The 12,474-nt window shown below is 57.6% G+C and overlaps 1 protein-coding gene across 1 annotated transcript in view; it reads left to right on the top strand.

Moving 5' to 3' along the window:
* The window catches only part of LOC108962489 (collagen alpha-1(I) chain-like), an 83,726-nt gene that overhangs the window by 45,715 nt on the left and 25,537 nt on the right, over positions 1 to 12,474 (top strand). Inside the window, exons 9-18 of the mRNA XM_050981143.1 lie at positions 2,314 to 2,358; positions 3,304 to 3,423; positions 7,668 to 7,706; positions 7,826 to 7,879; positions 8,533 to 8,586; positions 9,748 to 9,855; positions 10,983 to 11,036; positions 11,675 to 11,728; positions 11,843 to 11,887; positions 12,093 to 12,146. Coding sequence (XP_050837100.1) covers positions 2,314 to 2,358; positions 3,304 to 3,423; positions 7,668 to 7,706; positions 7,826 to 7,879; positions 8,533 to 8,586; positions 9,748 to 9,855; positions 10,983 to 11,036; positions 11,675 to 11,728; positions 11,843 to 11,887; positions 12,093 to 12,146 — 627 coding nt within the window. The remainder of the gene's footprint in view (positions 1 to 2,313; positions 2,359 to 3,303; positions 3,424 to 7,667; positions 7,707 to 7,825; positions 7,880 to 8,532; positions 8,587 to 9,747; positions 9,856 to 10,982; positions 11,037 to 11,674; positions 11,729 to 11,842; positions 11,888 to 12,092; positions 12,147 to 12,474) is intronic.

Here is a 12,474-nt window from a genome sequence, read left to right as displayed (position 1 = left end):
GTCATTCAGTCATTGTAGAGGATGAAAAAAGGGAAATAAGGAAAAAGAAAAAAGGTAAATTTAGACTAGAGAAATGTCTAGAGGAGTCACGTCTTCGTTGAGGATGAAAAAAAGGAAAATTGTAAAAAAAATGTAAACTTGAAATAGAAAAAGCTTTAGAGGAGTCTTCTCTTCATTGAGGAGTAGCTGAAAAATGTTTTTAAATATTTTTCCATGTTTGTTTATTCTGCCAGAATTATTCCCCTCATTTGGTTTCATTTTCTTAACAATTTCTTTAGAAAAATTTATTTTATTTCCCCATCAAAGTGACCCTGGCACCTTCTCTTTCCCTTTCCTTCCCTCCTGTGGAAGCTGTGGGCCCTGCCTGGGGCTGGGGGGATCCTGCAGGGCTGTTTCCATGGCTGTGCTTGAGGGACCTGGCACTAAATCCATCATCCCTGAGCCAGGCTTGGTTTAAATTTAGGCCTGCTAACTTCCCCCTCAAGCCATCTCTCTTGCCTGCAAAAATAGAAGAAAATGGCAAAAGGAACAGATGCTGGGGGCTGAAAAAAATCCCAGGAGCAGAGGAAACGTCACGGCGTGTGACAGCCCTGCTGTCAGCCTGCAGGAGGGACCCAGCCAGGGGAACTGCTTTCCTCTCCTGGAGAAAGGCTGGAGATGGCCCCTGTGTCCTTGCTCCTGAGTGTCCTGGGTGCAAACACCGGCCCCAGAGCTCAGCCCAGCTTTAGGAGTTGGGGAGCTGACAGGAAAATTGGGAAAGGGCTCTGGAGGGCATGGAAGGACAGGACAAGGGGAGTGGGAAAAGAGCAGGTTTGAGATATTAGGAAAAAGTATTTTCTCTGAGGGTGGGCAGGCCCTGGCACAGGGTGCCCAGAGCAGCTGGGGCTGCCCCTGGATCCCTGGCAGTGCCCAAGGCTAGGCTGGGCAGGGCTGGAGCAGCCTGGGACAGTGGGAGGTGTCCCTGCCATGGCAGGGGTGGGATGAGGTGAGCTTCAAGGTCCCTTCCAGCCCAAACCAGGCTGGGATTCTGGACTGGAGCTCAGTGGTGGCACTGAGAGCCATAAGATGTGTCCCCAGCCTGGCAGCCTTCCCTGTTGTCCTGTGCTGCTCCTGAGGACTGGGGGCAGGGGGGCTCTGGGGCCCCCAGGGAGAGGGAACTGAGCCCTGGAGCTCTGTGGGCTCAGACCTGGTGACCTTCAGGCTCAGAACAAAGCTGGTGTCTGGAACTGAAGCCATCAGAGCTGCAGCAGACACAGGCAGAGGCTGCCAGGTAACAGCTTACAGGGAATTGCTGCCACTCCAAAGGGCCAGGATCTCCCACCTGGCTGGTTCTGCCTTGAGGTGGGGTCAGCCCTGGGCCAAAATGTGCATTTTTACCCACATCCCACCTGTAAAAGCAGCAGATATCTTTGTCCTTGTCCAAACACGTACTGGAGTGTGGATATGATTCAGCTTCAAGGTTTTTTTTTTCCTAACACATTGCCTGTCCTCTCCAGGTGTCAGGAGATGTTCTCCTGCTCCCCTGCCTGCTCTGGGGAGTTTCTGTGGGTTTGCAGGGTGGCACAGTTCAGTTGCTGATGCCAGGGGATTCTTCCAACCCCACACTGGTTTTGGGGGTATTTCTTGGGGACTGGAAGCCGCTGGTTTGCTCTGAATCAGCCATTTCAGTCCTTGCTTCCCTGGGGCTGTGACCCTGGTCACTCAGTCTCTGTAGGATCTCCCTTTGGGGTCACTCAGTCTCTGTGGGGTGTCCCTTTGGGTCACTCAGTCTCTGTGGGGTGTCCCTTTAGGGTCACTCAGTCTCTGTGGGATGTCCCTTTGGGGTCACTCAGTCTCTGTGGGATCTCCCTTTAGGGTCACTCAGTCTCTGTGGGGTGTCCCCTTGGGGTCACTCAGTCTCTGTAGGATCTCCCTTTGGGGTCACTCAGTCTCTGTGGGGTGTCCCTTTGGGGTCACTCAGTCTCTGTGGGATGTCCCTTTAGAGTCACTCAGTCTCTGTGGGTGTCCTTAGAGTCACTCGTCTCGTGGGATGTCCCTTTGGGGTCACTCAGTGTCTGTGGGATGTCCCTTTAGAGTCACTCAGTCTCTGTGGGATGTCCCTTTGGGGGTCACTCAGTCACTGTGGGGTGTCCCTTTGGGGTCACTCAGTCTCTGTGGGGTGTCCCTTGGTCCTCAGTCATGTGGGGTCCCCTGGTCCAGTCTCTGTGGGGTGTCCCTTTGGGGTCACTCAGTCTCTGTGGGGTGTCCCTTTGGGGTCACTCAGTATCTTTGGGGTGTCCCCTTGAGGTCACAGCTCTCTCCTTTGCCTTTCAGGGCTGTCCTGGCCGGCGGGGACTGGTGGGACCCAAAGGAGACAAAGTGAGCACCCACAAAACCAGGGGGTGTCCAGTGTGGGGTGGAGGGTCTGGGGCAAACACCGCCGGTGGTTTGGGTTGGTTTGGGGGTTTTTCATCCAGAGGGCACTGGGAGCTCCTGGAGCTGCAGGGTGGTGGCTCTGTCTGTGGGTTTGGAGGAGGAAAGAACTGGGTTTAGTTGGTACTTTAGGTCCAGCTCCGGACTAAGCCAGGCTTGAGTTCTGGGGCAGTTTTGGGCAGCACAATATAAAAAATGACATTGAGTTATTAGAGAGGGTTCAGAGGAACAAGGGAAGGGTCTGGAGGAGCTGTGAGGAGCAGCTGAGGGCTCTGGGATTGTTCAGCTGGAGCAGAGTGAGGGCAGAGCTCCCCGGGGCTGCAGCTCCTCCCGAGGGGCAGCTCCCATCTCTGCTCTGGGACAGGGACAGGAGCCAGGGCACGGCTGGGGCTGGGCCAGGGCAGCTCAGGCTGGAGCTCAGGGCAAGGTTCTTCCCCCAGAGGGTGCTGGCACTGCCCAGGCTCCCCAGGGAATGGGCACGGCCCCGAGGCTGCCAGAGCTCCAGGAGCCTTTGGACAGCGCTGCCAGGGATGCCCAGGGTGGGGTTGGTGGGGGGCTGGGCAGGGACAGGGGCTGGATTGATGATCCTGGTGGGTCCCTCCAGCTCAGGATATTTTCTGATTCTGTGACTGAGCTGCCTGCACGAGCTGCTCTCTTCCCTTTGAGCTCTCAGATGGAGCAGCTTCAGCTCAGGTCACCTGCAGAGGGGACCCTGCCGTGTCCCAAAGCCAGCCCCAGTTCATATCCATGGAGGCACTGCAGGGACATTTGTCCTCCAGCCCTGCAGCCCCGGGCTGCCCTCCCTGCCCAGACTTGGCCCTGGCTCAGTGTCCAGCCTGTGCTGGGGCCTGAATCCCTGCTGGTTTTAAGGAGCTGCCCTTGTCCCTGCAGGGGTACCCGGGGGCCATGGGGAGGACTGGCCCCCCAGGTGACCCTGGCCCCGCTGGCACCCCCGGTGTCCCCAGCATCGTCCTCTGGAGGAACTCCAGGGAGGACTGGCAGTCGTTCATGGTGAGTTAGAGCCACAGTGGGCAGTGCTGCACTCACCCCTCCCCAGCAGCTCCCTGCATCCCTGGGGTGGGATCTGGGATGGCATGGGATGGGATGGGATGGGATGGCATGGGATGGCATGGGATGGCATGGCATGGCATGGGATGGGATGGGATGGCATGGGATGGGATGGGATGGGATGGCATGGGATGGCATGGGATGGCATGGGATGGCATGGGATGGCATGGGATGGCAGGAAGTGTTTGTTGTGGTTGAGATTCCTCATTGTTGGGTGAGAGGTGGGAGCAGAGGGGCCATGCCAAGGAGGGAGGTGCAGCTCACTTGGGGTGGCTCTGTGGGTGAATGGGATCAGTGTGTGCCCTGTCCCTCTGTCCCCTGTGACTCACCAGGACATCTCTGCTGTCCCCTGTCCCCTGGGCTCTGTGCTGTTCCCTGGGCCCTGTGCTGTCCCCTGTCCCTTGTGCTATCCCCTGGGCTCTGTGCTGTCCCCTGTTCTGTCCCCTGTCCCCTGTGCTGTCCCCCGTGACTCTCTGCTATCCCCTGGGCTCTGTGCTGTCCCCTGTGCTGTCCCCTGTCCCCTGTGCTGTCCCCCCTGACTCTCTGCTGTCCCCTGGGCTCTGTGCTGGCCCGGTCCCTGCAGGGCTGGCCCTGTGCCCTTCTCAGGGGAAGGCAGTGTCTGCCGAGGGGGCCCTGGGTCACCCCAAAGCCACCCAGGGCCATTGTGTCTGTGGCCCCATGACCCCAGCAGTGCCGCCGGCGGCAGCAGGAAAACACAGAGCCCTGGGCTGGGATTTGCTAATCTCAGCTGAGATAAGGCTGGGCTGGAACTGGCTGCTCTGGGGATGGGGCTGGCAGCCCCCACAGCTCTGTGGTTTGGGGTGCTGTTCCCAAGGAGGAGATCCCTGTGGTTTGGGGTGCTGCTGTTCCCAAGGAGCAGATCCCTGTGGTTTGAGGTGCTGCTGTTCCCAAGGAGCAGATCCCTGTGGTTTGAGGTGCTGCTGTTCCCAAGGAGCAGATCCCTGTGGTTTGAGGTGCTGCTGCCCCCAAGGAGCAGATCCCTGTGGTTTGGGGTGCTGTTCCCAAGGAGCAGATCCCTGTGGTTTGGGGTGCTGTTCCCAAGGAGCAGATCCCTGTGGTTTGAGGTGCTGCTGCCCCCAAGGAGCAGATCCCTGTGGTTTGGGGAATTGCTGCCCCCAAGGAGCAGATCCCTGTGGTTTGGGGTGCTGCTGTTCCCAAGGAGCAGATCCCTGTGGTTTGGGGAATTGCTGCCCCCAAGGAGCAGATCCCTGTGGTTTGGGGTGCTGCTGTTCCCAAGGAGCAGATCCCTGTGGTTTGGGGAATTGCTGCCCCCAAGGAGCAGATCCCTGTGGTTTGGGGGATTTGGGGTATCCTGGAGTTTGTGTTGGCTCAGCCCATGGAAATGCAGGGCAGGGGAGGTGCCCCTCAGGCTCAGGGACACTCCAGGAGGGAGGGCTGGGAAAACAGGGGGTGTGGTGGCTGTCCCAGGGCTGCTGTGGCTGCTGTGCTGCTCTCAGCCTCTCCCACTCCCTTCCCTTTGTTGTGAACAGGAATGAAGGAAAAGCAGCCCAAGGCCGCCGTGGTTCCAGCCCAAGCCCCTGTGCTGTGTTTGTGTTCCCCATGTGTTGACAGATGTTGGCTTTGCCAAGAAGTTGTCTCAGAGTGTCTGGAGGGCAGGAACTGCTCCTGGCTTGTTCTGGAGCTGCTTCAGTGGGGCAGTCCCAGAGTGCTGGGAAGGAGAGCTGCAGCTCCCACAGTTGTTGGAGAGCTTAATCTGCTGCACCAGACTGCTTTGGTTTTGTCCTTTAGAAGCAGGAGGTCAGGCTGGGGAGTGGTGCCTGGGAACCTCAGAGGGAAAGGAAAAACTGATCCTCGAGAAAAGGAGGGAACTTTTACAGATGTGCTACCACTGCAGGGTTGGCATCTGCCACGGTGGGGGTGGCACAGGTGGGGATGGCCATGGAGTCACTGCAGAGGGTGGCACACGGTGAGGATGGGGTGACTGCAGAGGGTGGCACAAGGTGGGGATGGCCATGGAGTCACTGCAGAGGGTGGCACAAGGTGGGGATGGGGTGACTGCAGAGGGTGGCACAAGGTGGGGATGGGGTGACTGCAGAGGGTGGCACAAGGTGGTCATGGGGTGACTGCAGAGGGTGGCACAGGTGGGGATGGTCATGGGGTGACTGTAGAGGGTGGCACAGGGTGAGGAGGGCCATGGGGTGACTGCAGAGAGTGGCACAGGGTGGCCACGGGGTGACTACAGAGGGTGGCACAGGGTGAGGAGGGCCATGGGGTGACTGCAGAGAGTGGCACAGGGTGGCCACGGGGTGACTACAGAGAGTGGCACAGGGTGGGCATGGGGTGACTGCAGAGAGTGGCACAAGGTGGCCATGGGGTGACTACAGACGGTGGCACAGGGTGGGCATGGGGTGACTGCAGAGGGTGGCACAGGGTGGGCATGGGGTGACTGCAGAGGGTGGCACAGGGTGGGCATGGGGTGACTGCAGAGGGTGGCACAGGGTGGGCATGGGGTGACTGCAGAGGGTGGCACAGGGTGGGCATGGGGTGACTGCAGAGGGTGGCACAGGGTGGCCACGGGGTGACTGCAGAGGGTGGCACACGGTGAGGGTGGCCATGGGGTGACTGCAGAGAGTGACACAGGTGGCCAGGCAATGCTGCCCTGCCAGGCCTGGGCTGCTGCCCCCAGGGCTGCTGAAGGGTTCCTGTGCCCTGAAGGGCCCCTCTGCCCTGCTCCCAGGCTGGAGTTTTCCAGGAGCACAGATCCCCTCCCCTCCGGAGCTGCAGCAGCAGCAGCAGCAGAGCTCTGACAGTTCCTGCTGGAATTGCAGAGCCCATTAACTGCCCTGCCCCTCCCTGGCATCTGCTGCTCTGAAATCCAAGTCTCACGTGGGATTTTGTCTCCCCTCTGTTTCAAAGGTTGGATGAAATAATATCCTGTCCTGAGTGAATTGGAGTTCACTGATTCCTGAGACAAGGCAAAAGCGTTGGCTGTGCTCCAGCCTCCTCCAGGGAGTTTGGGGAGTGGATTTTGAGGGAAATGAGAACTTGGCTGTGCAGGAGGAACATGCTTCTGCCAGGGGCTGCACCCCTTCACCCAGGGAAATCAATCTGGGATCAGCCTGAAAGGAGCAGGGATGCCACCCATCATCCTCTCCAGAGTGCTGCCCACTGCTAGGAATATTTCCAGCTGTTCAAAGCTCTGGGTTTATTTCCCTTCATGAGTTCCTTGGCTTTTCCCCACTGCTAGTGGGGACAGATCCTTGGGGCAGGGGACAGGAGGGGCTTCCCAGTGCCCTCAAGGTTGAAATTGGGGAGAACAGAGGAATGCTGCCCCTCCAGAGGCCTGGGATTGGGAGGATGGGTAAGGAAAGGGATTTTTTAGCCACTGATACGAGCCAGGATTTGGAGGAGCTGCCTGGACTGCAGGTCTGGGGTCACCATGGGAAGGAAGAGGAAGAGGAAAGATGGATTTTGCCTCCCTGTGCTGCTGGTAGCTGGAGATGGAGATTTTATTTCCTGGACACCTCCCAGATTTTGGAAAAACCTGGCTTGGAAGTGTGCAGAGAGGGGGCTGCACCAGGTGGTCTCAGGACCTTTTTGCTGCTTTGGAAATATGATGGGATTACCTGGTTGGGATGGGATTAGTCCACCCAGGCCCTTTCAGGTGGCTTTTCCCCTCTCTGTGGTCATCTGCTCTTTGGAAAAATTGGAAGTGCATCCAGGATTTGGCTGCTGGGAGCAGCAAGAGGAGAAAACCTTCTTGGGATCTGCTCCTCTGGATTTTCCAGAGGCTGGAGGAGCTTCCCCACCTGGAGTAACCTGCAGGGTCAAACCAGCTGATTTTAGTTTAAATCCTGGCAGTCCCTGTGCTCACCACCACCACGTTTCTGACCTTTCCATATCCCAAACATTCCTGGTCTCCCAGGGCTGCAGGTGCCCATGGAGGAGCTGAATTTCACCAAACCCAGGAGAAGTGGGCTCTGCCTAATTTTCTGCTGAAGTAGTTCCTTATTCCCTGCAGGTTATCCTCAGCTTGTCCTTCCTCCCATGCCTTGCATGCGCCCAATCTGAAATTAATAAATGAATTAAAGAAGTGGTTCATTTCTGCATCTTCCCAAGACAAGAAGAACATCCTTAAAGCCAGCAAAAAGGGATTTGGGATTATTTTTTTTAACATTTTACTTTCCCCCTCATGTTTCTTCCAGCAATCATCATTTTACCAACTCCTGCACGTGGGCTGGCCGGTGAGTGCTGCTTTGTTCACTTGGGTTTGGATTTTTCCTTGTTTGCAGCTGAGTTCTCCTTGCTCCAAGCACTTGATGGGTTTTACCAGTGTTTGTTGTTTTATTTTTTTTAAATCCAGAGAAAACCTGGAGCTCCTGGACCCCCAGGACATCCTGGGAAAACAGGAGCACCTGTAAGTACAAAAGCCCTGCTGTCCCTTTGGTGGCCTTGCTGCCACCCTGGCTGCCTGGGGACACTGTCAGGGTGGATGTCCCCAGGCCCTCAGGCTGTAATTAGGGGCTTTGGGATTGGGTTTCAAAGCAGCCTAATGGATTTCTTGTCTGCTCCCCCCTGAAACCCGGGATGTTTGATATCCAACTCCCAGGGTTGTCCTGGCAGCCCTCAGCTCTGCCAGCTGAGCAGGGCTGGCTGCTTTTCCTGGGCCATCAGGTTCCAGCCCTTGTTTTTGGGGAAGGGACCACGTGGATCCCTCCCAGAGGCACAAAAGCAAGGCAGGGAAGGGCTGGGGTGGGATCTGTGGGGGTGATCCCACCCCCATGCCCACTGCCCTGGCATTGCTGGGTGGTGCTTCCCCCCCATCTGGCCTTGAGGCAAAGAAGGCAAAATTCCCTGTCCTGAAATGCCATCAGGAGCCAAAGCAGTGGGGAAATGGATCTGCTGCTGACTCCAAACCTGCCCTGGCATGGTGGGCAGGGTGGGGGTGCCAGGGATGGGAATCCTCCCACTCTGCCCTTCCCAAGGTACCCTCTGGGCATTGCTGCTCTGGGGGGACACCTTGGGGACTCAGGGGGACACCCTGGGGACTCAGCCCCTGTTTGTGCACAGGGACCCTGCGGAGCGCCAGGAGAGCCGGGGGACAAAGGCCAGCGGGGGCACACGGTGAGTGAGGGCTCTGGGGACACCTGGGACAGCTCCAGTGTGCCCTCAGGGCTGCCCTGGCACCCTCAGCACCCCTGCCCCCCTTGGATCAGCCCCTGCCTGGGTAAGGGAGGGTCGAGATGGGCTTGGGGACAGTTTGGGAATGGTCTGGAGTGATGGGCTCGCTGTCCTGGTCCCCTCCCTGCTGTGCCAGGCAGGGGTGGCTCTGCTCAAAGTCATTCTCCTGCTGCTGCTCTTGTGCTGCAGCCCCAGGGATGGCTCAGTCACGGCTCAGCACAGTCCCTCTGGGTGCTGCACACCTCCAGGTGATGCTCTCCCAGACAGGTGTCCCAAATCAGCCCTCCCAAAGCCCTTTTGTCACCCTCTAGAACCCCCCAGCTCTGCATGGGATGGGTGAGCTCTGCCTGTGCCCCTCCATGGGGATCCTGAGGGATCCCATCTCCCCTGGGCTTGCCCAGCTCACTCCCTGTGGGGTTGAGGTGCCCTGTGGGTACAAGGAGAGGAGAGCAATGTCCCCATCCCAGATGGCTGCAGCTCTGCTCCACACTGCCCTTCAGCTGCCTGAACTCAGGACTGCAGCGAGCTCAGGGGTGAAGGTGGAGCTGGGGATGGATCCTGGGTGGATCTGCTCTGACCCCTGCACGTGGGACAGGATCAGGGATGGCTCAGGGGTGAAGGTGAAGCTGGGGATGGATCCTGGGTGGATCTGCTCTGACCCCTGCACGTGGGACAGGATCAGGGATGGCTCAGGGGTGAAGGTGAAGCTGGGGATGGATCCTGGGTGGATCTGCTCTGACCCCTGCACGTGGGACAGGATCAGGGATGGCTCAGGGGTGAAGGTGAAGCTGGGGATGGATCCTGGGTGGATCTGCTCTGACCCCTGCACGTGGGACAAGATCAGGGATGGCTCTGAGGCAGGAGCTGATGCAGGAGCTTTCACTCGACCTTCTCTCACTGCATTTCTTCTTCCCTTCTCTCCGTGTTGCTTCCTGCTGTACAACTCCTGGCTCCAGCTATCCCAGGGATTTGGTGGAGAACCTGGAAAGATCCACCTGCCCCTGGATGCACAGGGCTTTGCCCCAGCTCCAGAGCTCAGAGTTTCCTTTACTGCTTTCCTAATGTGGATATTTTGATTTTCCATGCTTGGATTTTTCTCCCCAGGGGGAACCCGGGCTCCAGGGCCTGCCAGGACGTGTGGGGTACCCCGGCTCTGATGGCTTCCCTGGCTTGGATGGCAAACCTGGGCCCTGGGGGCTGCCAGGGGAGCAGGTGAGCCGTGGGCAGGCAGGGCCAGGGGAGGCTCAGGATCAGGGGAAGCTGCAGCTCCAAACCCTGGGCTGGAGACAGGGAGTTCCTAAAGCTGCTCTTCCTTCTCTTGCCTCCTTTAGGATTCTCCTCAGCCCCCAAACCAGGCAGGCCTGGATTAGTGCCTCGAGGTTTAGGTTTGCCAGGAATAAAAGAGTTGTGGGGCATCCCACACGGGCATTAAGGGCTGGGATATCCAGAGCTGCAGCTCCTGGGTGTGGTGGGGCTGAGCAGGGCTGGGCTGCTGCACCTGGAGCTCTTCATGGAAAATAACTGCAAATCCTGGAATGGCTTGGGTGGGAAGGGACCTTAAAAGACATCTCATTGCACCTCATGCCATGGCCAGGGACACCTTCCACTAGACCAGGCTGCTCTGAGCCCTTGAGGGCTCAAAATTGGGAGGGTGACCAAGAAATGGGAGTAGTTCCAGAATGTCTGGAGAGTGCCCAATCCAGGATTCTGGTTCCTTGGTCCCTTGTCCAGAGCCCTGGCAGCAATCCCTGAGGAACACAGACAATGCCCCTGGGCCTGGGAGCTTGCTCAGAGGGTTTAGAGGCCAGGGACTGCAGGGTGCTGCAAAGTTTGGGGCTCTCAGGTATTGGATTTGCAGGGGTGCCCTGACAAAGGCAGGGATGATGAATCTGACTCCATGTCTCAGAAGGCTAATTTATTATTTCTTGATACTATATTATATTAAAGAATACTATCTATACTGTTCTAAAGAATACAGAAAAGATGCTGAAGGCTAAAAAAAGAATAATAGTGAAAACTCCTGACTCTCTCCAGAGCCCTGACCCAGCTTGGCCCTGGTTGGCCAAAGAGTGCAAACAACTCCCAGCAGAATGCAATGGAACAATCCCCTGTGGGTGAACAATCTCCAAACACATTCCACATCAGCACAGCACAGGAGAAGCAAATGAGATCAGAATTGTTTTCCTTTTCTCTGAGGCCTCTCAGCTTCCCAGGAGAGAAACCCTGGGCAAAGAATTTTTTCAGAGGATGTGAATGCCACAGGCAGCAGGGTGGGGAGCAGGGTGGGCACGGGTGGCAGCCCCTCAGTGCCTGCCCTGCTCCTTCCTCCCTCTTCCCAGGGCCTCCAGGGCTTCCAGGGTGACCGAGGGCTGGCTGGGGACAAGGGAGAAGAGGTGAGTTGGCTCTGGCTTGCACAGCCATGGGCACGATGAGGTGCCAGCCCCAGCCCCAGCAGTGCCAGCCCCAGCAGTGCCAGCCCCAGCAAGTTGATACTGGTTCCACTGGGACCAGCACTGCTCCTGCAGCTCCTCCCCAGGCTCATCCAGGGCTCTGGCAGCCAGGATGGAAAATGTCCATAAAACAGAGAATGCTGGTGGTTTGTCACCCTTTAATTTTTTTAATTTTCCCATCACTTAGTCTTCTTCAGGCCAGCATTTTTAGAGCTGCCCAGGAGATTTTTGGGCTCCTCCAAGGTCTGATCATCCTGGCAGCTTTGAGACCTAATTTCTTCTTTTTGCAGCAGCAGTCCCACGTGGGTTATCAGACCCCTGTTCAGGACCACACTTTGTGCCCTCCTGCCTGTGCCAGCCCTGTGTCACTGCTGTGGGTGACACCAGGAGCTGCAGGGAGGTGACACCATGCTGGGCACCAGCAGCCAGGCTTTGCCCCATGTAGCACAACCTTGAGGGTCCCCCCCCATCCTCCTGTCCCACCCTGATTGTGTCCTTTGAGGCACAGCAGCCACATTTTATCTCCTGGTGGCCCAGCTGGGGCTCATTCTTGTTCCCATTTCATCCCTGTTCCATTTCAGGGTTTCTTGGGAGACCCTGGACCAGCTGGGGACAAAGGAGAGAAGGGAGTGAAGGTGAGGGTGGCTGTCCCTGCCCCTCAGAGCCCTGCCAGGGTGGGCAGGGGTCTCCCCTTCCCAGCCCCAGGTCCTGCTCTCCTCCATCACTCAGGCTGCTCTTGGCTTTTCCAGGGGCTGAAGGGAGAGAATGGGCTGCCAGGTCCTGCAGGGCTCCAGGTGAGTCCCCTGGGGAGCTGGAGGTGTCTCACACCCTTCCCTCCATGCCCTGTCCCTCTCTGTGATGCCCCCAAGCTCCCCACGCTCTCCTGCCTCTGGCAAAGCCCTGGTGGTCTCTGTGGTGTCCCTGCCCCTCCTGTGAGGGAGGGGACAAAGGCAGTGTCACCTCAGGGTGCTGACACCTCACTGCTGGCTTCTCTCCCAGGGGCTGGTGGGGCTGAAGGGTGCCATGGGCTTCCAGGGCCCTGCAGGGCCGGAGGTGAGTGCATTTCCCTTCTCTGTGCCACCCAAAGGGGTGCAGGAGCTGGGGATTCCCCCTGGGAAGAGGGGTCTGAGCAGGGATTTACATCCAGGCACGTTGGGGCATTTCCTCCAGCATTTCCCATCCCTGTTCTGGCTGGGAATGAGGAGAAAGGAAGAGAAATGAGCTTTTCCAGAGCACACTGGCATTTGTTTCAGGTGGCCACCTCCAGCTGAGATGAATCCCAGGCTGGCAACACCTGGTTTTTCCAGGCTCTCTCAGCAGATGGTCAGCTCAGTGCTCCCACATAACTGGGGGACATCCTGTCCAGAAAAGGACTGGAAAA

Source organism: Serinus canaria, chromosome 17 (genome assembly GCF_022539315.1).
Source record: "Serinus canaria isolate serCan28SL12 chromosome 17, serCan2020, whole genome shotgun sequence".
NCBI lineage: Eukaryota > Metazoa > Chordata > Aves > Passeriformes > Fringillidae > Serinus > Serinus canaria.
This window is presented reverse-complemented; position numbering and strand designations above follow the sequence as displayed.